Source organism: Colletotrichum spaethianum, assembly GCF_022836535.1.
Source record: "Colletotrichum spaethianum MAFF 239500 DNA, contig09, whole genome shotgun sequence".
Taxonomy (NCBI): domain Eukaryota; kingdom Fungi; phylum Ascomycota; class Sordariomycetes; order Glomerellales; family Glomerellaceae; genus Colletotrichum; species Colletotrichum spaethianum.
The window spans coordinates 794,006-817,661 of NW_026054779.1; the positions used below are offsets into that span (position 1 = coordinate 794,006).

At 50.0% G+C, this 23,656-nt stretch overlaps 5 protein-coding genes across 5 annotated transcripts; 2 read left to right on the forward strand and 3 right to left on the reverse strand.

The window, feature by feature from the left end:
- Positions 1-3,036: 3,036 nt before the first annotated feature.
- Positions 3,037-5,024, forward strand: ColSpa_04422 (putative endo-beta-1,4-glucanase D; the record flags this gene model as incomplete). The annotated part of the gene is given in 4 exon segments (XM_049270634.1): positions 3,037-3,159; positions 3,226-3,401; positions 3,419-3,735; positions 4,576-5,024. 4 exon segments carry the CDS (start codon positions 3,037-3,039, stop codon positions 5,022-5,024), a joined length of 1,065 nt encoding a protein of 354 aa, XP_049126591.1.
- Positions 5,025-8,773: 3,749 nt separating this feature from the next.
- On the reverse strand, positions 8,774-10,564 carry ColSpa_04423 (carboxypeptidase S1 B; the record flags this gene model as incomplete). The annotated part of the gene is made up of 1 exon (XM_049270635.1): positions 8,774-10,564. One exon carries the CDS (start codon positions 10,562-10,564, stop codon positions 8,774-8,776), a length of 1,791 nt encoding a protein of 596 aa, XP_049126592.1.
- Positions 10,565-12,659: 2,095 nt separating this feature from the next.
- Positions 12,660-13,093, reverse strand: ColSpa_04424 (uncharacterized protein; the record flags this gene model as incomplete). The annotated part of the gene is made up of 3 exons (XM_049270636.1): positions 12,660-12,746; positions 12,813-12,998; positions 13,031-13,093. The coding sequence occupies 3 exons, from the start codon at positions 13,091-13,093 to the stop codon at positions 12,660-12,662; spliced, it is 336 nt and encodes a 111-aa protein (XP_049126593.1).
- A 1,736-nt stretch (positions 13,094-14,829) lies between these two features.
- Positions 14,830-15,504, forward strand: ColSpa_04425 (uncharacterized protein; the record flags this gene model as incomplete). The annotated part of the gene is made up of 2 exons (XM_049270637.1): positions 14,830-15,219; positions 15,292-15,504. 2 exons carry the CDS (start codon positions 14,830-14,832, stop codon positions 15,502-15,504), a joined length of 603 nt encoding a protein of 200 aa, XP_049126594.1.
- Positions 15,505-20,063: 4,559 nt separating this feature from the next.
- On the reverse strand, positions 20,064-21,242 carry ColSpa_04426 (dehydrogenase aclE; the record flags this gene model as incomplete). The annotated part of the gene is made up of 1 exon (XM_049270638.1): positions 20,064-21,242. One exon carries the CDS (start codon positions 21,240-21,242, stop codon positions 20,064-20,066), a length of 1,179 nt encoding a protein of 392 aa, XP_049126595.1.
- Between the last annotated feature and the right edge of the window lie 2,414 nt (positions 21,243-23,656).

Below are 23,656 nucleotides of genomic sequence, written 5' to 3' on the forward strand. Positions count from 1 at the left end.
TTTGAAATGGAAGGGCCATCGGTCATGCCAGCGTACACCCGATGAATGGCTGTCATTCCGAAACTCCAGTCAGAGTCTCAAAGCCCCCAAGGTCAACCATAACAAATATCGAGCCCGAGAAGTCATTTGGCCAGCGGCGCTCTCGATCAAACCCCTGAGACAGGAAATTCTTCAAGCGCCGCAAGGGACATTCGGTATTGTGCCTGCAGTTCGAACCACACGAGAACACGGATCACTTGCCAATAGCATCATCACTACCTGAGGATGGAGTGCGCGTTGTGGGGAGCGCAGCAATCAATCACTCAAGCCTGAATGCTGGATGCGAGCGCCATCGTTGTTGAGTTTTTACAACTGACAAAGCCAGCGGATGCCTCGGTCAAAGCCTTGCTTCGTTGCATGTGAAAATTTAATCAAGGTGCGAAAGAGAAACACTATAAGTCTGGTGTTGCAAGTCGCATCTTCCACTAGCATGAAGCAAGAAGTGGAAATGGATGCCACAGAAGGCGAATAGAGAAAGAGGTTCTGTAGATCGTAGGACGAGGTCGAAATGATGCTGGAGTCTGCAGCCCACAAGTTCCAGAAGATTTGTTCGCTGAAGGTGGGCCAGCGTGTCTCATCGATAGTAGCTTTAGCCACAGGCTAAACTAGAAATGCCATCAAGCTTATTTTGTTTTTTGGACCGGTGCACCAATGTCTGATTGAACAGGCGTACTGGCGCTCCGGCTATTAACCATAAACTGGCATCTACTCGTTTCCCTGTCGCTGAGATTCGAACACTCCCTATTCCATCTTGATGTTGTCATGCGCCAGGAAATGTTGTCATTTCTTGACTGGATTGGACTTTTCCAATCCAAAGAACCGAGATATTGGCTAAAGCCCATGAAGCGTGGGACAAATGATATTAGCGCCAGATCCGACTCACCAAATCGATGTGCCTCGGTTGTCACAGTTTGTCTTACTAGCACCAAAGGCGACAATGTGCACCGCCATCATCAAGACAATGCGGCGTAAAAGGCACTGCGGATTGTGGAGTTCTAGAAAGTATGACGTACAGTATCAGGTTTGCCGCCAGCGCATGGCCTGAATAATTGGTCTTATTTCTTTTCAAAGCGGCACGAAATAGGCCAATTCCTGATATGTTGGCGTGGTTTTTACCCCTCGTAGCCCGTTGGTGCCATCATCCATGCAGCCCGGGCCCAGAGCCCGCCAGCCCTGGTTTCAAGCTGATTAACCGCAGCGGCCAGCGGTGCATTAGCCTATTCCGACTCTCCTAGGTACTGCCCCCTTTGTGGGCAGTAGGAGAGTCGACAGAAATTTTAAGTAGCCCCTACGTATTGGTCCCCAAGATCTAGGCTCGTTTCACTCGGAGATGATTTCCCTCTAGACGCTCACAGGACCACAATACTCTCCCCACAAATCCTGGCAAAGAGCCGAGGCGCGACGAGAATGGTCCAATATTGCCCGTTGAGGCTGCAAGTTGAAAAGAAGTGGCATTCCCATTGCATGTTCAGATGTGACAAGAACAGGTCAAGGCGTGAAGTGGGCTGAACGAATCCGGTCGGTCAACAACCGCAATAGGGATGCATAAACCAGTATATTGAGTCAAGAGCAGCGGCCAAGCCCAAGATGCTGGCCAGTTGCTGCGCTCCCGCTGGCCTCTCCCCTAACGCATCGCTATACCCGTAACGCACGTGTCCGCCAGCGGTGCAGGCACGAGTACCTGGCGATCCACGCGGGGGCCCATCCAGGAGCGAGCCACTTTGGGTGACACAATTTATCGGGGCACCATACATAGTACTCTGCCCATCCCTTGGCGAAAATGACACCCAGCCTGGCCAATCGGAATCATTCAAGCCTAGGGCCTACTTGCCCAAACGGCTAGCTCGCGGGAACCAGAGAAGCACCAAGGAACTCAAACGTAGTGCTGCGCAGATCTCACGATTCTAAGCTTTTAATCTATTCAACGTCAACCGCGGAAAGTTAACCGGGAGACATTTGGCAACTGCCCAGTCTCGAATGATATATTGGACGAAAAGTTCACCGAGCGCTCGTTCATCCCGTTTCGAGGCTCTGAACAGCTGTGATTGCCACTCAGCAGTTTTGGATTTTTTTTTTTCGGCGGTCTTGTCTGTAAGACTCAGTAGCGCCAGGGGTATATGCTGTCTGTGTTTCAGGTTCGGACGAGCAGCCGCGAAGGGAAGAGGGAACCAGGGTTCACACTGGCTAGCCGCACGGCAAGACAGTGATGTCCTACAAGGGGTTAAATTAAGCTTGGGGTTCAAGTTGGGACGAAGACGAGGGATTCTTTGTCTTACAGGCCAGAAAAGGGCGAATAAGAAAGGTGGAGGGCGGACGCCAACAGGCAAAACGAGGGCCTCGAACCGAGCCTGAACTGGAGCTGGGCGCTTCACATGCGCAGCCGAAGCTGCAAGGCACGCATCCCGCAATCTATACACAACAACGGGCATACCCACAACGTTAACCCTTCCAAGATTATTGCTCCAATGAACATTGGTGGACTAACGGTTGTGCTGCCAGGGATACTGGGACGCACAGGTTGTTTGCCTGCAGCTAGGATGCCCATTCAGTCCTGACGACCCTTGCCAGTCGAGATTAACGCTCGTTCAGGGCTGGAGAGATCCCTGGTGGTTAGTTGAACCGACGAGGCGGCGCCATGACCATTGATACTGGCACGGGTATGCCGTTTCCCCTATCCAGAGTTTAGGCTTGGCGGCTCCGGGCTAGCCTGCTCATACCCGCAGTGGGGGTTGTAAGTGGGATGCCAGAGAGAGAGGAGGGGAATCTTGAAAGTTGGTGTGGGATACATATAGTCCGGGTCTGCTCTTCTCGTGAAAAGAGAGCTCACCTTTCTCTCCAACAGCTTTCAGTCACTCATCTGTCCACTCTTTACCTTCAGTCATTCTCTCAGCTCGACGCCGGCGTCATTTCACTCTTTCTCACCTTTGTGTGTACATACGCTTCTAACGCCCGGAACTACCGTCCTTTACCAACAAATCAAGCCACCAAACCGTCAAGATGAAGTCTTTCGCTGCTCTCGCCCTTACCGCCTCCATGGCCAACATGGTTGCCGGCCACGCCATCTTCCAGCAACTCTGGGTTAACGGTCAGGACCAGGAGTCCAGCTGCGTTCGCATGCCTGTAAGTCCGCGTCGAAGCAATCAATAGGGTCTGTCAGAAAGAGCACAACACTAATCGTCATACTAGGCCTCCAACTCTCCCGTCCAGGACCCTACCTCCAACGACATGCGCTGCAACGCCAACCCCGCCGCCGCCACCTCCACCTGCGGCGTTAAGGCCGGTGACACCATCACCGTCGAGATGCACCAGCACAACACCCGCGCCTGCTCCGAGGAGGCCATCGGTGGCGCTCACCACGGCCCGTCATGATCTACCTCAGCGCTGTCGACGACGCTGCCGCTGCCGACGGCTCCACCCCCTTCTTCAAGGTCTTCGAGTCCGGCTACTTCGCCAACAACAACACCTGGGGCAACGACCTCATCAACGAGGGCTGCGGCAAGCAGAACTTCGTCATCCCCTCCGACATCGCCCCTGGTGACTACCTCCTCCGTGCCGAGACCGTCGCTCTCCACGCCGCCGGCTCCGTCGACGGCGCCCAGTACTACATGTCTTGCTACCAGCTCAAGATTGAGGGTACTGGCACTGCCAAGCCTGAGGGTGTTTCTTTCCCCGGTGCCTACAAGGCCACTGACCCTGGTCTGTTGATCAACATCTACAACACCATCACCAACTACATCATCCCCGGCCCTGCCGTCTACGGCTCCGGCTCCGGCTCTGGATCCGGCTCTGCTCCCGCCTCTTCCGCCCCTGCCGCCTCTGCCCCTGCTGCCACCAGCGCTGCCCCTGCTGTCACTAGCGCCGCTGCCGCTGCCCCTACCACCCTTGTCACCAAGCCTGCCACCAGCGCTGCTGCCACCAGCTCTGCTGCCGCCACTCCTGCTCCCAGCTCCGCCGCTGGCTGCAAGAAGCGCCGTGCCCGCAAGGCCCGCCGCTCTGCTCAGTACTAAGAGCAGCAGCTTCAGCATACTCGTGAGTGCGATAGACGGTGTTTGATAGAGGGGACGTGTATCCTTCCAGGTACATATTAGAAGTTCTTTGTACATAGTATAACGCGTAATTCTGTGACTTACGCCCTTTTCGAGTGGCACCAGACAATACAACAAGAAATTCCTTGTTCACTTATCCTGCTTTTATGACTTGAACGTGATGTCGTACAACATGGTGTTTTGTATTGTGATGTTGACGATTTTATAAGTATTGTATTGTAATAGACTAGACAGCCATACTCAAAGGATGCGGTTTTGCTAACAAAGGAAAAATATACACTTGCACGGGAGCTCGAATGAGTGTGGTAATGTTTTATGTATTCATGTAAGAAATGTGCTAACATACAAATGCGCTCGTATTTTTTAACATGATCGAAGCTGACAAATCGCTTCATAGTACCATGATAAATACATCCGGCTCTAATCCTTCAGCCCATTCTAGGCCGATTTGAAGAGAAGTGATATAGTGCCACACCGATTTGGTATGCAGAAGCAACTCTAAGAGCTGTACACGGCTACGTATTTGATCTCCATCCGCGAGTTCTTGCCCCCAACAGTCTGCGCGCTAGGAGTCTTGGTGCCGGCCTTGGCATCGGGAAACTCGCCGCCAACGGCAACATTGAGCAGGATCATCTTTGGAGTCTGAGCAAGGTTCTTCCAGACGGCCTCGTCGCCGATTTGCTGGCCGGTGATGGTCTTGGTTGGCTTGTCGTTAATGTACCACACAAGTTTCTCGGATGCGAAGCCGCCACCGGCAGAGCGGTCGACCTCGCAGGCTATCTTGGTAAACTCGCCCCGAGGAAACTCGGAGCTGGAGCTGAGACCGGTCTTCTCATTGCAGGGACCGCCATCAATGACACCACAGTGAGCCGTTTGGAACACTGTACCGACGCCGTTGGAGACCTCGAGCATATCGATCTCGCCGACGCTGGGCCATGAACTGACGTTGGTGCGGAATGCAGAGCCCATGGACCAGAAAGCAGGCCAGATGCCGGCCTGAGTCGCCGGGTCTGAGGCCGGAATCATGATGCTTGCCTCCATGCGCAGCTTGCCCCCCTCTGGACAAGTGAAGTCCTGCGCGGCGTTGGTCTCAATGCGGGATGAAGTCCAAGCTTCGCCTTTCTTTATAGGTGTAATCGTCAGCGTGCCGCTTTCCGAAATGGCGATGTTGGCCGTGTCCTTTGTATACGTCTGGATCTCCTGCGTCCCCCAATTCGTAGCGCCACCGGGGTAGCCGGTGCCGACGTCAAAAGTCCACTTCGACGAGTCGGGGAGGGCGCCGGCTTTCTGTTTTGAGAAGTCGTCCTGGAAGACGATCTTTGCGTAGCCCTGGGGAAGAGTCGGGCTGCCACCACTGCCTGGCCTTGTTTCGTTTCCTGTGTTAGTAGTGCTGCTAGCCGTGGGCGTGGCAGCGCCCTCAACTGGATTTGAGGTGCTCGTTTGGTGAAGCAGAGATGAGACGGTTCCGGAAGGGCCAAAGCCAGGCTTGGTACCTCCATGGGAGCCGGAGTGATTTCTCTCGCGCGGGGTGGGTGCCGGGGATGACCAACCCAGGCTGAAAAGAAGGGGAAGTAGAGACAAAATCTGCTTAGTCGACATGATTTGTTTCTTCGTCTAGAACGAATTGCAAAATGGGTTTGAGATGAGAACAGAGATGTGTTGAAGAAGATGAGGAGAGCGTGATGGTGCTGACGTTCATTGCCCTGTACTGGATGATAACCCAGAACATTCTATCCGATGAGGAGACATCTCCTCTTCTTTATACACTCGTCGATACGATACCAAAGCGCCATCATGTCCACCGCTTAAAGCTTTGTTCAATACGGACCACTACCTCTATTCCAACTCTAAGTGACTAAACCCCGCGAGTGGGTTCGGACATGAAAGCCGCTATATTCAACACTCATTTAGATGGCGATCATGGGGTTCTACCATCTTAGCAGTCGGTATTAAGACAACATCGCTTAACAAGTAGATGGCCACTGGAAACTGGAATGCTGTAATCTGCTGCCACTATTGGCTACCAAATGGGGCTCGGAGTGTCTTTAGGTGAACTATTCCGAGTACCCGACGTGCCGACTGACAGAGGAAATACTTGCTGGCACAGCTTCTGTTAGCAACTCCCAGTCCAAACGTCATTGTAAGCCAATAGGAAGTCTTGTTTTCACAATGGCCTAACATTTGACAACTAAGCTTTGTTTATGGCCAATGACTCGGTAATATCGTTGCTTTCCCGCTGTCGTTCATGCGAAAGGGACCAACCCCTGGATCGGCCAGGTGCCACATGGAACTTAACGTCGGTGTTAAGGCTATGGGTCTCTGTCTCCCATACCATCAACGTCAAACAATAGACATTTATTCGAACCAACAAGCCCCTCCCCGCACGTTTGAATTTAACTCTCACAGGCACGTACCAAAAATGGCTGTTCCTGGCGCACCCTCTTGGGTGGATGTCCCGCGCTAAGGTTATACTCACGGAGGTGCAATCCGACGTTGCACACGTGATCTTTTTGTAGTCAAAGCCTACTATACACGCAACAAAACTACGGCTAACCCAAATAATGTGGTTGCGGTTGGTCTATTTGCCTGTTCCTTGGCATTCTCCAACAAAGTTTGGTTGAGGATGGTGGCTCGGTTGTGGCTATTCTGAGGGTCCCTGCTGATGGTACACAAGCTGTGCACAATATATTTAAGACTTCAATCGCCTGGTAACATTCATGCATCGGAACTTTTTGACAACTAACATTCTATCACGGCAATTTTGAATAGGGATCTTGATTAGTTCCTCTTTTAAGGCTGTTCTGATCCATTTGCCGGCTCTTGGTAAGCTCAAGTGAGGTCACTAGCTGGGATGTTTCATCGTTTCTATTTTAGTTGTAGAATGCCAAGCGCCCCCCTTACTACAATGTCAAGAACAACGCCCAAAGGCATTCCCCATTTCGTAGGGCGAGGAGCACAGATATCACTCAAAAAGTCATCATTGGCGCGTCCGCTAGGTACGATTTGCTGCATGTAAATATCCGCTACGGATGAATGGTGATGGCGACAACCCCAATCATGATTGAATGAAAGGCACCTCATCTGAGACTGACCTCATCACTTTGTCTTATGGATTCTAGAGGTACGATGTTTACCAAATAGGACATCGACTTCAATACAATAGGCTTTGTGCATACTTGACGCCAGGCTTTCGCGTCATTTTCCATTGAGATTATTCATGTAAGCATCGGTTGAGACACATACGATTACGACAGGAGATGTCTGTTGAAATAAACGCGACGCCAACTGTAGATTTCGATTATCGCTGTACTCTACCACATCTTCTACTTTTTGCATGTCAACATTCAGCCATGCTATTGCCAGCTTTAACATCATTATGTGCCAGTGTATCGACTATGATTGGTGATATTTAGAGTACTATGGAAGGGATCTAGTTCAAAAGTTTCGAGCTAAGCCTATGGTGGCGATGTTTCATACATACGCTTTTCTTGAATTACCATCAACTATGGACGCAATACAAGACATCGATAGTGAAGGGCTAGGGCTGACTTAAGACTGTGATGCGCGATCCCAATCCCTCATTTGAGTTCTTGATGTTGGTCAAAGCCAGCTAGGGTCCTGGTAGATTCTATTTTTTAGTTGCCATTGATAACATGTTTCTCAATACTACCTAGGCACAGTCAGTGATGGCATTACTCGACGTTACCATATAACTCAACCACCAGTAGACTTTTAACATTTCCAGCAACTGGGAAGAGGCATGCCATGCGATCGGACTAGTTGGAGTATCAAGAGGTCAGCGTAAAAGTATAGAGGGAGATTGACCCTAGATGAGCAAAAACCTTTATCCGCGACTGTAATAGTCGACGGATTCTCAAGTGCGTTGACTTATGCTCGCGGCATTACGCAGGAACCGAGAGATGACCTTATTCTCTCGCACCTGTAACCTTGAGTTTAATTCGTAGAACTGCCTACGCTTCGCCAGAAGTAGGCAGCCAACCAGGCCGGGATTTATATTCATAAAGAGCATATACGGAGTCATAGTACCTTTCTTTACTGACCTAGCTTAAAGATACCCTGAGAAATATTTGAAAAATATTTAATATCGATAACAAAGCGGCCTATATCTAGCATAGAGCCTCAACACACCAAGGGTTGAAAAGTGACATCAGGGGCGCCCAGGATCCACGACAAGCACTAACAATGACCCAGTCTTCTGGATACACATGCAATAGCGAAGGCAATATGCAACATCTTGCTGGTTGAAATGGGTACAGCCGCCTATAATATTAGGCGTATAGCTGGAACGCATTTGGCCGCCCAAACACAATTCTTCTAATGTTACATGTATTCACGCATTGCAGCGCGACAATGCTAGAAGTTGGTATGCTAGTAGGTTGACAATGATAAGAATAACACGTTTAATGTAGAATAAAAAATACCAGCCCTTCGCTGTCTTGACCTCTTTTCGAGCTATTTTCTTCCTTAAACTCTAAGATCACAGTAGAGGTTCACGACTTCGCACCGGGAGAGAGTCGCCTAACCGAATAATTAAACAATCGTTCTAGTTTACAAGGATGTTAAAAAAAGGGGTTTCCAAACTGCTGAATCTGATCTAACTTGAAAAATCTTGGCCAGTAAGACAGCAAAATCTTAGAAATCTTGAGGCCGAGAAGCGAGATGTAGGCTCAATTCTTCTGCAGTGGCCCGTTCTGTCTGAGCATTTTCCTAATGTTCTTCACCGTGAAACCAGCCAGTGGATGAGGTGGCGAGTCTCGAGCCACATCGATCTTGACGCTGGTAGTCCCGCCGTCCGCAGCCACCGAATGTCCCGGAAGCACAGGCAGATGCGTGTGCGGGTCGTAGACAGCGCCCTTAGGTACAACCTTCGTTTGAACCGTAGCCGGACCTTCTTTAAATGTGCTCTCCAACGGTCCTCGCGTGGTGATGTTCATTCCAAAGGCCATTGGCATCTTCCCAGTTGCGACGTCTACACCCTTAATGACATGGCTTTGAATTCTGAGTGTGGCCTCGGGCTGGTTGAAGGCAGAAAAGTGGCCTGCAAAATAGAGTCGCGTAAACGAGAAGCCGTCGGCTTGCTTCACCTCGCCCGGAATCTGTCCGTCGCTATTGGCTGACAAGTTTACAAACCCGGCAGTGGCCCAGTTTGCAGCACCCACGTTCGCCGCAACGATCTGTGCGCCTATCATGTTGCTATCGTAGTCGGCGTCGCCAGTGAACAGGGCAACGGTGACGCCCTGCTGGAGAAGGTTTGTCATAGATTGGGTGACAAGTGCACCCGTACGGCTGTCGTCACCGGTCGAGCTGAACGCGATGGAGGTCTGCACCGACGCTCTTGAAAAGTTGTTCGAGGCCGCAATAGCTGCTTGTACATCGGCTCTGTTGAGGTATGCAACGAAATCTGGAGCCGGGTATGGTTCCGGATTTAACAGGCGAATGTCGTTTTGAGAGCGGCCAGAGTGGGTGTCCCAGAATTCTTCAACAGCCTCGATGCAGAAAGCTTCAGCGTCGGCGCATACTTTGTCGGTCGGACTGGTGTTGCAGGCCGCTTGTCGACCCTGACAGCCACTAGAACCGAACATGTTAGTAAAAAGCTGTTGCTGCAGAGTTTCGTTAAACGGCAACACGTCGTATGGGTTGCCTGGGGCCACAGAGTAGTTGAAATATGCGCCAAACTGTACGCGAGTATCCATGAACCCATCCTCGATGGAAATGGATTTCAGGGGGACTTGGACGGTGCCGGTTGCCTTCAAACGATTTTGCTGAGTGATGTAGTCGGCGAAGACGGGAGCATAGTGACCACCATACGACTGACCGGTGATGTGCACTCCATTTGCAGCGTACTGGGGGAAAGCGCCCATGAAACCCTGTATCACATTGTAGAATACCTTCGCAGCTTCAGTTGTCGAGTTTGGTGTCAAGGAAATGTCCATGGACGAGTACGTCCCACACATCGGGTCTGCCAATGTGCATTGTTGAGGTACAATCTCAGCGGTTTGGGGGTTGACAGTGCCGTTGACTAAGGTGGTATATGAGAAGCCGACGGTGGCTGGCTGGTCGACAAATAGTAAGTTGCTTATGGTTGACCAGGAATTTGGGTTGTCCACCACCTTTCCACTGGCATCAATAGTGCAAGGACCGATCTCGCTGAAGAGTCCATTCATAGAGGATGCGCCCGGTCCTCCATCCAACCTAACCGTTAAGGGAGCTGAAGCCGCATTCTGTCTTGCTTCGAACAGATAAAAGTAGATGTGCTGAGTCGGACTCACGTCCACATAGCCGGCGAAGCTCTTCACCTTGTTGTTGGTCTCACATATGCCGTTTGGTACCTGCTTATATCGGACGGTGACTCCTCCAGCCCCCTTAAGGATTTTGAGATCCGTAGGCTGAGTGACGAACTGGCCAGAAATAAAAAGTGGAAACAAGGCAACGATAATAGATACGAAAGGCCGCAACATTGTGGTGGTTTGCTTCTGTAACATTGAATGATCTGCCTGACGAATGGATTTATAAGAGGAACTGAGACCTTGAGAATACCAACGAGCCTGCATGTCCATACGAGTCAGCCTTGAAAAGCAGAGGAGATACTCACTATTTGTAACATTCTGATTAAAAATATAGTGCGGTAGCGTAGAACTCTCGGGTGCTCACAATCTGTTTCGATGATTACAAGATGGCCCTTTCCAGGAGCAAATAAGCATGGGTAATGCCGGGGTAGCCAAAACAGACTTGAGAAACCTTATGTGTCACACACGGACTGCCAAAATCTACTTTAAGCCCGCACCACGCTTCCCACCCAAAAGCTTCGGATCGGTCCGCCCAGGTTAAGATTCCAAACGATCGAGTTTCCCAAGATAATATAGTAATCATCGCCTACGTAGGTGTAAAGACTGCAAAATTAAGCTCTGTTCCTCACTCCTTACTGTTAGTTCTACAACCTCAGATTCAGTGTCTTGAATCTCGTTTCGATTTTAATCAAAACACCCTTAGTGTCTCTCACGATGTTCCCCTCCTCTGTGCAGCCTGTTCTAATACAGAAAAATTTATTCTACTAACATGTCACAAAGCAGAACTTTGAAATACGTCCGTTTTGGCAAACGGGCATCAGTGCATGTTTCTTCAACTAGGCTCACTGTGTTCAATGTGTTTTCCGAAAGTTACCCTTGGCCCAAGGTCATAGATCAGTAGCCCCGTATTCTAGATCTGGGAAATGCGGCGCATTGGGTTCGAGTTACCCTCTGAGGTTGTCTTTTAAGAGCAGGGGTTAGTGCCTGTTTGTGCTGTGTAGTATCTGCGTGCTTTCAACTGCCTCTTACATGCAATTCAGCGATCGGGGTGCGGGGTGCGGGGTGCTCCGAAAAAATAAGGTAGATCGCCGCTCTCACCCAATGTGTAGTAACAACTGTAGGGCAAAGTGATGGATTAACCCCGTAGAGGGGAGATCCGTGAACAAGGAAGCGGCTGGTAATGAGGCCGTATTTGTGAGATGATGAAACTTCCGATGGAAATGAAAAGGTTTAAAAACCGAGAACGACTTGACATTTCGAGAGGGACCTGTCAAAGTTTCGGTTCACAGCCTCAGATCACTTTCTCTTCAAGTGCGAATGAATGTTATCACATTGGTGTTAAGGGTAGGGCAATTTTGAGTACCCATGTTTAAGACGAACAAAGCAGCTAAAGAAACACGCATACGCATGCGCAATTCTTATCTGAAATGAGCCTTTAGTTTCAGCACAAGTGTAAAAGGAGCATGGAGACCAGAATCTTATGATAATAGACACGGTAAGGAGATTCGGCAGTCGTTTCGAGACAGCACTACGGGGAAGACAGTGTTGGGTCAAACACAGCCCTTCTTTCCCATTTGAATGGGGGTTTTCAATCCGAGCCAACTACTGGGTAAATCTTGCGGTATATTTGGACGCAAGAAGGCCCAAACACTTTGTCTGAAGTCTATGTAGCGGGAAAGCCTCTGTCGCGGCTAGAAGACGTTGCAGCTTCATTGCAGCTAAGAATCCTTCTCGAGCCTCGAGAAATCTCGTAGTCAAGAGCTCAGTCTCCTCGGTTGTTTGATAAAAAGTCAGGTGTGCTCAGAAACTGGGAAACTGTGTTGAAGATAACTGCTCAATTGATGGCTAGATACAGCGGCGTTGATTACATCATCTAGTCTAGCTGGATGGTACAGCATTCTTTCAATCAGCAACTGAAGCATTAAGCCAAAATTTCACTCTGCTGTTTCATCTGGTATGCGATTGTACGGAATATTCGTGAAAGCCGAGCGAAAGGCTGATGTTAGTAGCTTGGCTCCATCAGATGGCTCGTAGCGCACCAGGTGAAGCCAACATCGCCAGTTAATAACCTACAGTGGGATCAAGATGTATATAAAGTTCGAAATTCCGAACTCAGTTTAAATAGACGTTGTCTATTGGATTTACTCAACGAAATTCACAGTGCTTGACATATAGTCGCAAGTAGGATCTCTAATCAAAGCCCAACCAAGTAACATCCTGTTTTAATACCATTGTAACCAAGATTGATCAAACAAGCAACGGATGCTCAACTGGGGCAGATGCCATTGCACGCGTTCTTTCCCTTGGGACACGCCTTACCCCAACCAGTCCTCGGGTCGCAGCAGTCGGCGTCCTGGCCAAAAAAAGGATCAGCGTCTTCAAATCGATCTAGCGTCAGCACAGAACATAGAATACATACACATCTAGTTCTGTCAATACCAATGTTCTTGCAGAAGTTGGCCTGTTCGATTCCGTTGCCGCAGTTGACGGACTTTTGTTGGCGGAAGCAAGCGTCCTCGCCAGCGGTACCTCCCCAACAGCAGTTCATATCGATACTGGTGCCAATATGGCACTTTCCAAGAAATGTCAGAAGTGCTACTTGAATCTGGACAATAGAAGTTTGGTTGAATAACTCACAATGGCATAGGCGCTGGTTGTAAGGGCAGCAAGAACGAGGGTGATGGATCTGCAAACAAACATCTTGGTGAAGTGACTAGAACTTGGGGAAAGATCTAAATGGTAAAGAGCAGGGAGTGAATAGTCTGCTATCTTTTTGCACTGGTCTGCTTTTATGACACAATCTCGTTGACCAGCGAGATCCATTGTACATGTAGTTAAATACTTTGGAACGGTCATAACGATGAGCACAAGTTGTCCAGACTCACAAAGGATACTCAGGCTCTCATACGCAACTCTAGGACACGTGCTTACACCAGAAGGCTCTCATTTCACACCCAAGGTTTGTATGTTAAATGAAGCTGGGCAGATATTGCTCTTCAAGTGGACTTCAACACCGAGAATTCCGAAATGAGGCTTAGGAATTCATCTTTCTTAGTTAAAAGAACGCAGTAGGGTTAACAGTAACAAAAATGGTTCATATATATCAATCTATCTCATCCACCGGACTTCTTGGCGCGGGACTATATGTTGCCAACACCACGACACTGACTTGAGCGAGCCAACAGCGCCACGCGCACTAAAATTTTTTCGATATCCTTGAGTTCACGACTTAAAGCGACTTTTAGGGCAAAGCGGAAAAAGTCCAGAGACCTTATTATCGTAAGGTTTTCATGACTCGGGGGCGTAACGCGTAGCACGGGCAAGTTAGCGGTCATAACTGATCGCTGCTGCGGTTGCGCGGCAGATTGCCCCTACTTCAGCAAGGTGCAACGACCTCGAGAGCGGCATTCAGCTGCGCATGGGCCAGTGGATAGATCGACCTGGCCAACACATTCATCTGTGCGATTTAGAGTTTCGATAATTTTGACGTAGAATATGTAACTGTGTTTAGGCTGCCAGACGAGTCACGAAGAACTTCTATAGTGTCTTGGCGTTCAGGCGCTGTCGCCCTTAGTTACTTCCCTAAGCGGACTTTTAGGATGGAGATGTTATTATCAGCAAACTGCCAAGGCCAATACATGCCAGATTTCAAAAGTCTCACGTGTCACGCATCATAAAAACTTAAATCAGGTTCGACTTGAGCGGCAGCGTACTACGCGTAACATTGAGGAATATAGAAATGTGTTAAAGACAAAGTTCCTTCATTGTGTTGTTGGGATACGTGGTTTGAAGACTTCAAACATTGATTGTAAAACGAAAAGTGTAGAGTGAAGTCTGTTGACTAGTTGAACATATTGAATAAGTCAGCTGCGTTTAACGACATTAGGCCTCCTGAACACGTGTGCATGTAAGTATGGCAGAGTGTCAGGACCAGACAGATTACTCTCTAAGAATCTATAAGGTAAAGTGGATCGTAACTTGCAATTGACCCCTAGCGGCCACCCGAAGATTCCGGTACACACTTCAGTTCGCCAAGAGCGCCTTGGGGAGCGGTTTAATTGGTATACTAGGGTATAGCATATTGCATTGCCCATCAAGTGACCGAGACCTGTTGATGAGGCTGCGAGGCTGTATCTCTTGGCCCAAGCCACACATTGATTAAGAGACGAGTCAGTGATAGAGCTAAAGTCGAGTTGCTACTGACATCAAGGCACGCTAGCAACAGACGAGAGAGATATTCGAGAAGGTAAAAAGACTGCGTTCCTTATCGATTCACCTCGAAGTATAAGAAGAGCCGCGATGCGCATTGTAAAGTAATGGTTCTCACCCACTACTTCATCATTCTACGCTCACTTCACTGTCTACTTTCGATCTTTCCAAGTTTCAACATTCATTCTTTACAGAACCAAACATTCTTTACTTCAAACCTCTCCACGATGCGTTTCTCCGCTGGCACTCTTCTTCAGGTTGCTCTCTGCGCCTCTACTGTCAATGCCTTGGCTTTGCCCCAGGTTGATATCGAAACCATCGAGGACCGAGCCGCCGCTGGTGACGACATGTCTCTCGAGGCCGTCGAGAGCCTTCAGCAGCGTGCCGATGCTCCACCCTCCGGTGTTTCCGTCTCGCTCACGGGACATAAGGGTGCGGACGGAAAGTTCGTCGTCGAGCCAGCCCCTGAAGGACAGGACACGCAAGCTCTGCAGAAGCGCGTTAGCCCAGCTGTCGCCGTCATTGCCGGCCCCGCTATCAACGTTTTTGCGTCTGTTGTCACTGCGGCTATCCATGCCGCTATTGGTGGTCTTGCCTCCATGGCTTTCTGGAACCCGGTAAGCATGCAGAAAACACATTCTGTTCATCTCTTCAATGTTTCAAACAACGATGTCTGACTCTCTCTCTAGGTTCGCGAGAATTTTACCAAGAACACTGTCAAGCGCATGTGGGATAACAACCCCGACCGGGTCAAGTATCCTGCCGCAATTTGCTACAACAAGGGCTATGGCCTTCAACGCCCCAGGGAATCATCGGCCTCACCAGTGCCAAGCTCACTCTTGGTGCTCTCAACACCGAGTAAGAGAGCAGTATTCAATTCAGGCCACTTAAGCATCTACTAATACTCGTTACAGCTACGACTGTATGTATATGGAGGGAAATAACCAATTCTACACACACTCTGAGGGCGGATACATCAACGTGAGTCACCACTTTCAACTGCTGTCAAAGCTATGTTCTACGCTGACGGAACATATTTCTTAGCTTGCCTACCACTACGACAGCAACCGCTGCACCCACCTGAGAGACAACGGCGACCTCCACTGCCGGTAATTTAGGTACAAACTACCTATGGACAGTCTGCCGGTCTCAATCTAGCCCCTTAAACAAGATCTCACCCGAGGTTTAGCGGCAGTGGCGCTTGTCATGGGCGATTTTTCAATAGCGGCCTTACGCTTCTGTCACACTCATGATGGCGAAGAGTGTCATATAGAGTCGGGTTGTTAAGGGCGTTCCAAACGTCCACGAAGACGACAGTGCTTCCAAAGTATATCATACAAAGGTCAGAATTCTCCCAATCAGAATGGCTGCGATAGGATTTATGTGAAAACAGTCGGTGTAACAAAGGGATGGGGGATGTGGCTGAGGATTAAAGAATCTGTTTTTTAATTGCTTATTTTCTGTTTCAATACGGGTTCCATATTCTATTCGATGATCTTGCTCGCAAAGTTTGACTCTCCATTTCCCGTGATCGTGATAATTTTTCTGCTTCAAACAGATAGTGAATTGGGAAATCTTTTGGCGGGATGAGTTCCTCATACTCACTTGTGACGTATGCTATCTACGAGTTGCCCTGGCGAATAATAAAGGTCAGGCAGCGATCTACTAAGAGTTAGTAGAGCCAATCTTGGCTATTTCTAACGACATGTCTACTTAATCCTCTATTCTATCATCGTAGTGATTAGTCTATATACCGGTTTCCATCAATACTCTTATGCTTCTATCATTATATGCCCCTTATTCTATCATTCTATCCCCGTTTTCCCAATCTTTTCACTATTTTACACTGTCATATTTCCCCTTGCATTTGCTAGCGCTGGAAAAAAGATAGCTGACAGTCTAGCCTCACCGAATGGGGCGTGATGCATACGCACAGCCACAAGACCGATGCGGTGTAATATCGGCAGCCTGATGTTCACACCTACTTAACGGGTTTCGAGGCTGGGCGATGACAACTGGCAGAAGTATAGATAAGGCTACGAACACGTGTTTTCCTTCTCCCCGCCCCCATCCCCATCGTTCTTATTTCAGCTCAAGATTCTCCCAGCATCGACCACGTCTGGCTCTACTCAGTATGGCAGAGACTGTTGCGGCTTTTGCTCTTGCTGGCAACGTCCTTCAATTTACCGAGTTCGCTACGAGGTTTATTGACAAATGCATAAAGATCCATCGTGCTGGTAGAAGCGCTCATGACGAACTCCGTGAGCTGCGCAATCTTGTGACTCGCCAGCAGGCCTCATCGCAGCGGCTGCACATATCCGAAGCTGAGCGCACGGCACTTTCGTCGAAACAAACAGAAATCTTACACGTATCTGAGGAATGCTCTAAGAAGTTCTTTGAGATATAGGGAACCCTGGATCGTATTGGTCTGATAGACAACAGGACCGCGTGGGAAACCGTTACTACTGCGTTCAAGGCAACATGGAATCAGAAAAAGGTTGAAGACCTGAGAAGCGATGTTATGCTCTTTAGCCAGGGTCTTCAGACCGCTGTTCTTCATTCACTATGGTAAGAAATTGTGGCTTTTCGTTGTTTTTGTATAGTAGTGTCACACGGATCTCAGATTTACTCGGAAGCAACTGGTCCATTTCTTCACGTCTTGCTCAATCAATTGTGCCGCAGTTGCTGACCGTGCCTCTTCAATACAGGGATTATGCAACAGAATCAAAGGAGCAACAAAATACCATTCTTCAGAAGCTCGGTATCATTCAGGAAAGCACCGGAAAACTTCACGTGTCTTCATCCGGTGATGTTGAAGGAGATGAAGAAACTTCGTGGGATGAGCCTGGCGACGCGGTAATTGCCTTTATTACTCGCACGCTTGACGCCAAACCTGGAGAACAGATGGCCAGTGCTCAAAGATTGCGAGATGCCATCATTCGACGACTTCTCAGTACTCCAGAGAGCACGGCCCAAGTTGCTGTGGGAGGTTATCCGATGGCCGATCAATCAAGCCCTCGCGAAGAAGTTTTTCAAGCTGCCTTCTTGGCCAATCTTGTTTATGATGCCATGGATGATCGATATCTAAGGATCATTAAGGCACACGAAGATACCTTTCAATGGCTATTCGAGCCTCTTTCAGAAAAGACAGCGAAGTGGGCGAACTTCAAGGAGTGGCTCGAATCCGATGTTTCCCTTTACTGGATCACGGGGAAAGCTGGTTCGGGGAAATCTACTCTGATGAAGTTCATCTGCAGCGCCGAAGCTTCAGTTAACAACGAACCCAGAGAAGACGACGCTCCTCCATCAAAAATCGCACAGGGACGATGCTACCCACACCTTCTGAAATGGGCTAAGGATCGATCTTTGATCATCGCATCCTTCTACTTCTGGGCTTCTGGCTCAAAGATGGAATCATCACCAAAGGGTTTATATATGTCCCTTGTATTCCAGATCCTGCAGAATTGCCCCGAAATAATCCCTCGTGTAGCTCCAATCTACTGGGAGGCAATGTCCCTGTTCAGCGGCAAGCTTCTCCACCGAACCGAAGAAGACCTGAGAAGACTGTTTTCTCTCGTCATCAGAGAGGCGCAGAAAGATAACAGTATCTGCCTCTTTGTTGACGGACTTGATGAGTTCTCCGGAGAACTGAACACACTTATCAAGTTGTTTCAAGACATCACATCTCATCCAAATGTTAAGCTCTGCGTCTCGAGTCGTCCTTGGCTTGTGTTTGAAGATGCTTTTCAGCACAGACCGAGTCTCAAGCTCGAAGACCTGACGTATACAGATATCAAGGCATTCGTGACCAACAAGTTTGAAAACGATGAAGGTTTTCGACGACTGTCACAAAGAGAACCTAATTATGCAAGTGGATTGATTGAGAACATAATACGGAAGTCCTCGGGGGTTTTCCTCTGGGTCAGTCTGGTGGTCCAGTCGCTTATCACTGGCCTGCAACACGACGACAGAGTCGTCGACATACAGAAACGGCTCGATCTACTGCCGCCGGACTTAGAAAGGTTATACAGCGTCATTCTTGAGTCTCTGGATCCGTTTTATTTCGAACATGCCGCCCAATATTTCTGGCTCATGGAAGCATTCGATGAGCCCCCTTCTGCTCTCCTCTTCTCTTTCGCCGACGAAGACGTCAGATACCCTATCAATCTTCGACTTCGGGAACTTAATGATAGTGCAATCCAAATCCGTATTGAGACGATGAGACGGAGAATTAATGGTAGATGTAAAGGGCTCCTTGAGGTCACATCTTTCAGATCTCTAGCAAAGCACTTTTTCCCTCGGAATCACGGATCTGTTCAGTATCTCCACAGAACTGTAAAAGATTACATCAGAAGTCCAGCGGTTTTTTCGAAAATTCAAGCCGCCACTGAGACCTTCGACTGTCAGCTTTACATTTGTTCTGCAAATCTCTCGATTCTCAAGATGACTTTCCCCACCAGACTTGTTCACGGTATACACGGTCCACAGTTGATGTATGCGATCCAATGTCTTTATGCAGCTTCCAAAACCCGACCAGAAAACTCAACTAGTATGATAGCTTTGCTGGACAGTCTAGACCTGGTGCTACAGAAGAAGGTTGACGGTGGGGGTATTCTGCGCGACGAATATGGTGGCAAAAACTTGGAAAGAGCTATATTCGATCGGCAAACTCGGTCTATAGGGGCAGCAACAATTGACGGTGGCGTCCCATTTCTCTCACTCGCGGCGCAGAGTGGTGTGGTGGAGTACGTCAGGCGCAAAGCTTCAGCTGGATGCTTGGAGAGAATGAGCCCTTGTCTTTGGCGCCAGCGAGTCAGCCTAACCACCAAGCTCATTGCGAAACTTACGGGAGGCTCAATTGGACGGCATCGTCCCGTGTGGCGGCCTCTGCTCCTCGATGCAATCGCTCAGTTTCCTCCGCATCTAGAGATGATTGCATGCTGCCTTAATAAGGGTGCCGACGTTAACTTTCGGGTATATGGACGAGTGACTGTCTGGGGAGCTATCTTGAGCTATGTTGTGGTAATTATGAAAAGCGAGTTAAGACTCAGGAGAGCGGTAGAAGCAGAAGACACTTGGATAGAGTGGGAGCCTTCGTTGAGATTGCTCATTAACCACGGCGCAAGCGTTGACAGGAAGATTGTCAAAGAGGCAGTGGCTCTGGTGGCAGACACAATCAAAGACCCACCCGACGAAGTTGCAGAAAGCCTTTACCAATCACTTCAACGCATCAAGAGCGAGCAACGTAACAGTTGATATTAACTAATCTAAGGAGTTTGAAATATGTGTCCAAGTTTTGGAACGGAATTTCATTGATCTTGCGAACCTCTTAAGAGGTAGCTGATGCTCCTCCAGTAGATATTAATAGATTCGCGCACTCGAGCCACTACATGAAGTTGCAAAACACCCCTTTCTTATGTACCCGATACACATGAACCTGTTTTCTGTTTGGTAATCACAATCATCCAGATACCTTTCCGAATCCTTGCGACAGAGCTTCCAACTCCTTCATTCGCAAGGTGGCATCTTCAATTGTAGGCCACCGCCCACCTTCCTCAACATCCCCCCTTCCAGCCTCGACCCATCTCGCAAACCTCTCATAAACCTCCCCCACGTTCCTCGCACGAACCGGCAACTCTTCCTGCCAATCCTCCCAACCCCAAGCTACCTCCTCCACGTCGTCCTTTGCATGATCATGGACCCGAATCACAATGGGCTTACCATACGAGTCCGAATGCAAATACGGCCCGGAGGGGCTCTCGACCTCGATTTCCCCCCTCTCTCCGACGATTTTCCACACAAAAGCAGGCCGCCCTTTAAACGGCGGTCCGTTTCGGAAGCGGACGGCGAGAGTCGCGCCGTCGATGGCATTGCAACCCTGGAGCGCCCCGTGGAGAGCTATGAAGTCCGGTACGTCAGACTGAACAAACCGCTCCGTGCCGTTGCTAAGGACTTTGACTTTAGGGCGTTGGATCTGCAACCGGCTATCAAACGTCTTTCCGCCACCCTCGAACTCCCCGAGGACATGGTGGACATAGTCAATCATGTGCGCAAACGCAATCGTGACCGGATTTCCCCCCACTTTCCTCTCCGCGAAATACGCCAGCCCCTCGGGGAGTTCGTCCCGTGGTAGGAGGTTCCCATAAGCTTCGATGTCGCTCCCCAGAACCTTTCCGATACGTCCAGATTCAACGACATCTTTGATCTTCAGCACGACTCGCGTCACCTGCCCCTGTAGTCCGATGATGCTGCCCTGGCCAGATTGCGCAACCAGTCTTGCGAGCTCTTCCGAGCTCTTGAGGTCTTCGGTAAGAGGCCACTCGACATAAATCGCCTTGCCCGCCCTTGCAGACGGTGCAACGACGTCGAAGTGCGTATCGACGCGGGTATTGCAGACCACGAGGTCGACATTGGGATCCTGCGCCAGAGCCTCCGGGTCGCCGTAGGCTTTGACGTTGTCAGGAAGTCCATAATGGGCACGGGCTGCTTCGGCGGCTTTTGTGCTGGAGTTGAGAAGCGCGGTGATGGTGTAGTGCTGGCGTCCGCGTGTGGAGAGGAGGTATGGGAGGTGGCCTTCGGCAGCCCATGATGTTTTGGCGCTGGCTGATAAGCCGATCAGGGCGACACGGATGGGAGCCATTTTCTTTTTAAATGAGAATCCTTAGACAAAGTTGACTGAAGCTGTGATTATGAACAATCTATTTGGATATGGTTAAGTCGGTATATATTTTTAAAGATGCTGGCATTGATCCCGTTTTTATACATGATTCCTTCCTGGAGTCTGCCAGGCCACTGTTGCTGGAACGGACTTTGCATTCCGCTTGAGCTATGACCACCATGGCATCTTCGAGTATTGAGCACATTAACAATCACTCAACCAACTGTTTCGCCCGCGTCATTTGTCATCTCGCTACAAGATGGCGCGATCTGCGGCATGTAGTTTACTAGAAGGACATCATTGAACATAACAGGATGAGAAGATATGGCGGCAACGGGGACCCATCCCTCGCCGATCCAGAGCCGGACCTCATGCCGCTGATCCACACCGTTAACCGGCACGAAGGACCCATATTTTCCATACCCGGTGTCCCGACATACCCGGCCCCGTCCGGAGTCGAGATGCGCACCGACTGGGAACCCACGTCCCGGCATCGGCATCAACCTCGACCATCGGTTCCGAGGATCTCCCCAATCGCGATCAAGTCTCAGATACCTACGTGGACGTCAATCATCCCATCCTTCTCCCATAGTAGCTTTCCCTCCTTCCCCAAAACAACAACCATTTTCCTAGTACAATCTTGCAACCCGGCGCCGACATTTCAAAGGCAGGCTGCAGCCCGCAGCCCGCAAAGCCGGCAATGCACCTGCCCGTTCCCCCGTCCCCGTCCGCCACATCGCACCCGCGTGTCTCTCTCCCCTCGCTCAGATTTTCCATTTTGTGAACCTTTCCCGCTTGTTGTCTCCCTCCATCCTCCGTACGCCCTCCGCCCACCACTTCTGGTGCAAGGTCCGAACAATCCTGCCAATACTCAAAGAACTCGAGTATACGACTTCCGCCAACCCCACTCACCCTCGAAACCTCCATGCGGCAAGGTGCATATGTCCATCCCCGTATCTCTCATCCAAACAACGTCCCGCGCATCCCCCGCCATCGAACAGCACCAAGCGACAGTGGCCGCGACCACTCCCCACCTACACCACTCACAACAACCACCACCGTCCCCGGATCTCACCTCCCGCGTCATAGACTCCTCTAGTCCGCCTGCACCTGCCCTCCGGCACCTGCTCCCCTCATCTTCCCCTCCCGAAGCCAGATGCATGCCGGCAACTCTGAAGCGAGCAGACTTCCTTGCTCGTCTGCCTGCTACCGCACTGTAGCCTGCGCCACCACCTCCATCGGAACCATCTCACCCCCCTTCGCAGAGCTCACCAAAGACCCAAGGCCTTCTGCATGACGAGATATGCACCACAATCGTAAGCGACGCGCAAAGCCCCAGAGCCCTATGGGCCAGAAAAGGCAAGCAAATGGGAACCGGCAGCGAGCTGTAAACAGCACCCTTACCCCCCAACGCCCCCCTGTCTGCCTTCCCCCAAAGACCTTATATCCTCCCATCCAAGTCTCCAAAACCTCCACGTCTCCCCAAACGATTTCCCGCGAAATTCGCGGCGACCTGCATCTGAAACGGGTGGCGCCGGAAGCCAACGACCTCACCAGACGTCCCCCCGATCGCTCACTACTCGCCCACGCTCTCACAAGTACCGGGAACCCAATATATCTCCAACTTCCCACCCCCACCGCATGCAGCAGTCGCGGGTGCGAAATCAACCCACCTCAACAGGAAACGAAAGAACCGGGGAAGCGCGGAGGGCGGAAGTGGGGATTCTGCTGAGAGCCTGCAATGTGCACACGCGCACGCCTGGCAGCAACAGATGAGAACTGACCCCTGTTGGAGGAAGGAAAAGAGCGTACAAGGGTTCGACGTATATAAGTCGGCAGTTGTTGATATTGATAGGGCTTACTTGCAGGTACGGACGACTGCGCGGGATGCACGCAATAGAGCCGCGAGCCATCCCCCGCGATCGATGGCGTCGCATCCGTCACGTCCGCGACGCATTGCACAAGGAAAGGGGGTCGGGCCAGCATGTCGTGATTCCCCAGCTCGCGAATAGCTGGCGGCCTGCGAAGAGCTGACTACGAACCAAGGAGGGTCGGCCTTCATACGAGGTACGGATGTGAGAGGGGCATGAAGGATGAGACGAATTACGAGCGTTGAAGTCCCATGGTGAAAAAAGCAATGATTGTCAAGTAGTTTATTTCAAGCCATCATACGACGGCTTACTACCACTCGAAACTCAGCCTAAGGCTGGAGGCTGGGTCAAAACGACCTCAGCTGAAGTCTTCTCCCGAACAGGGAGTCTTTGTACAAGAAACAAGTCTGTACAAGATAGCCAGGCTCGGGCCTACCTTGGACCCAAGTCTCACTTCTGTGATACGCTCAAGCAAGTAAATACACAAAACAGGCTGCCACATTATCCCGTGGCCCTAGGTCTGTA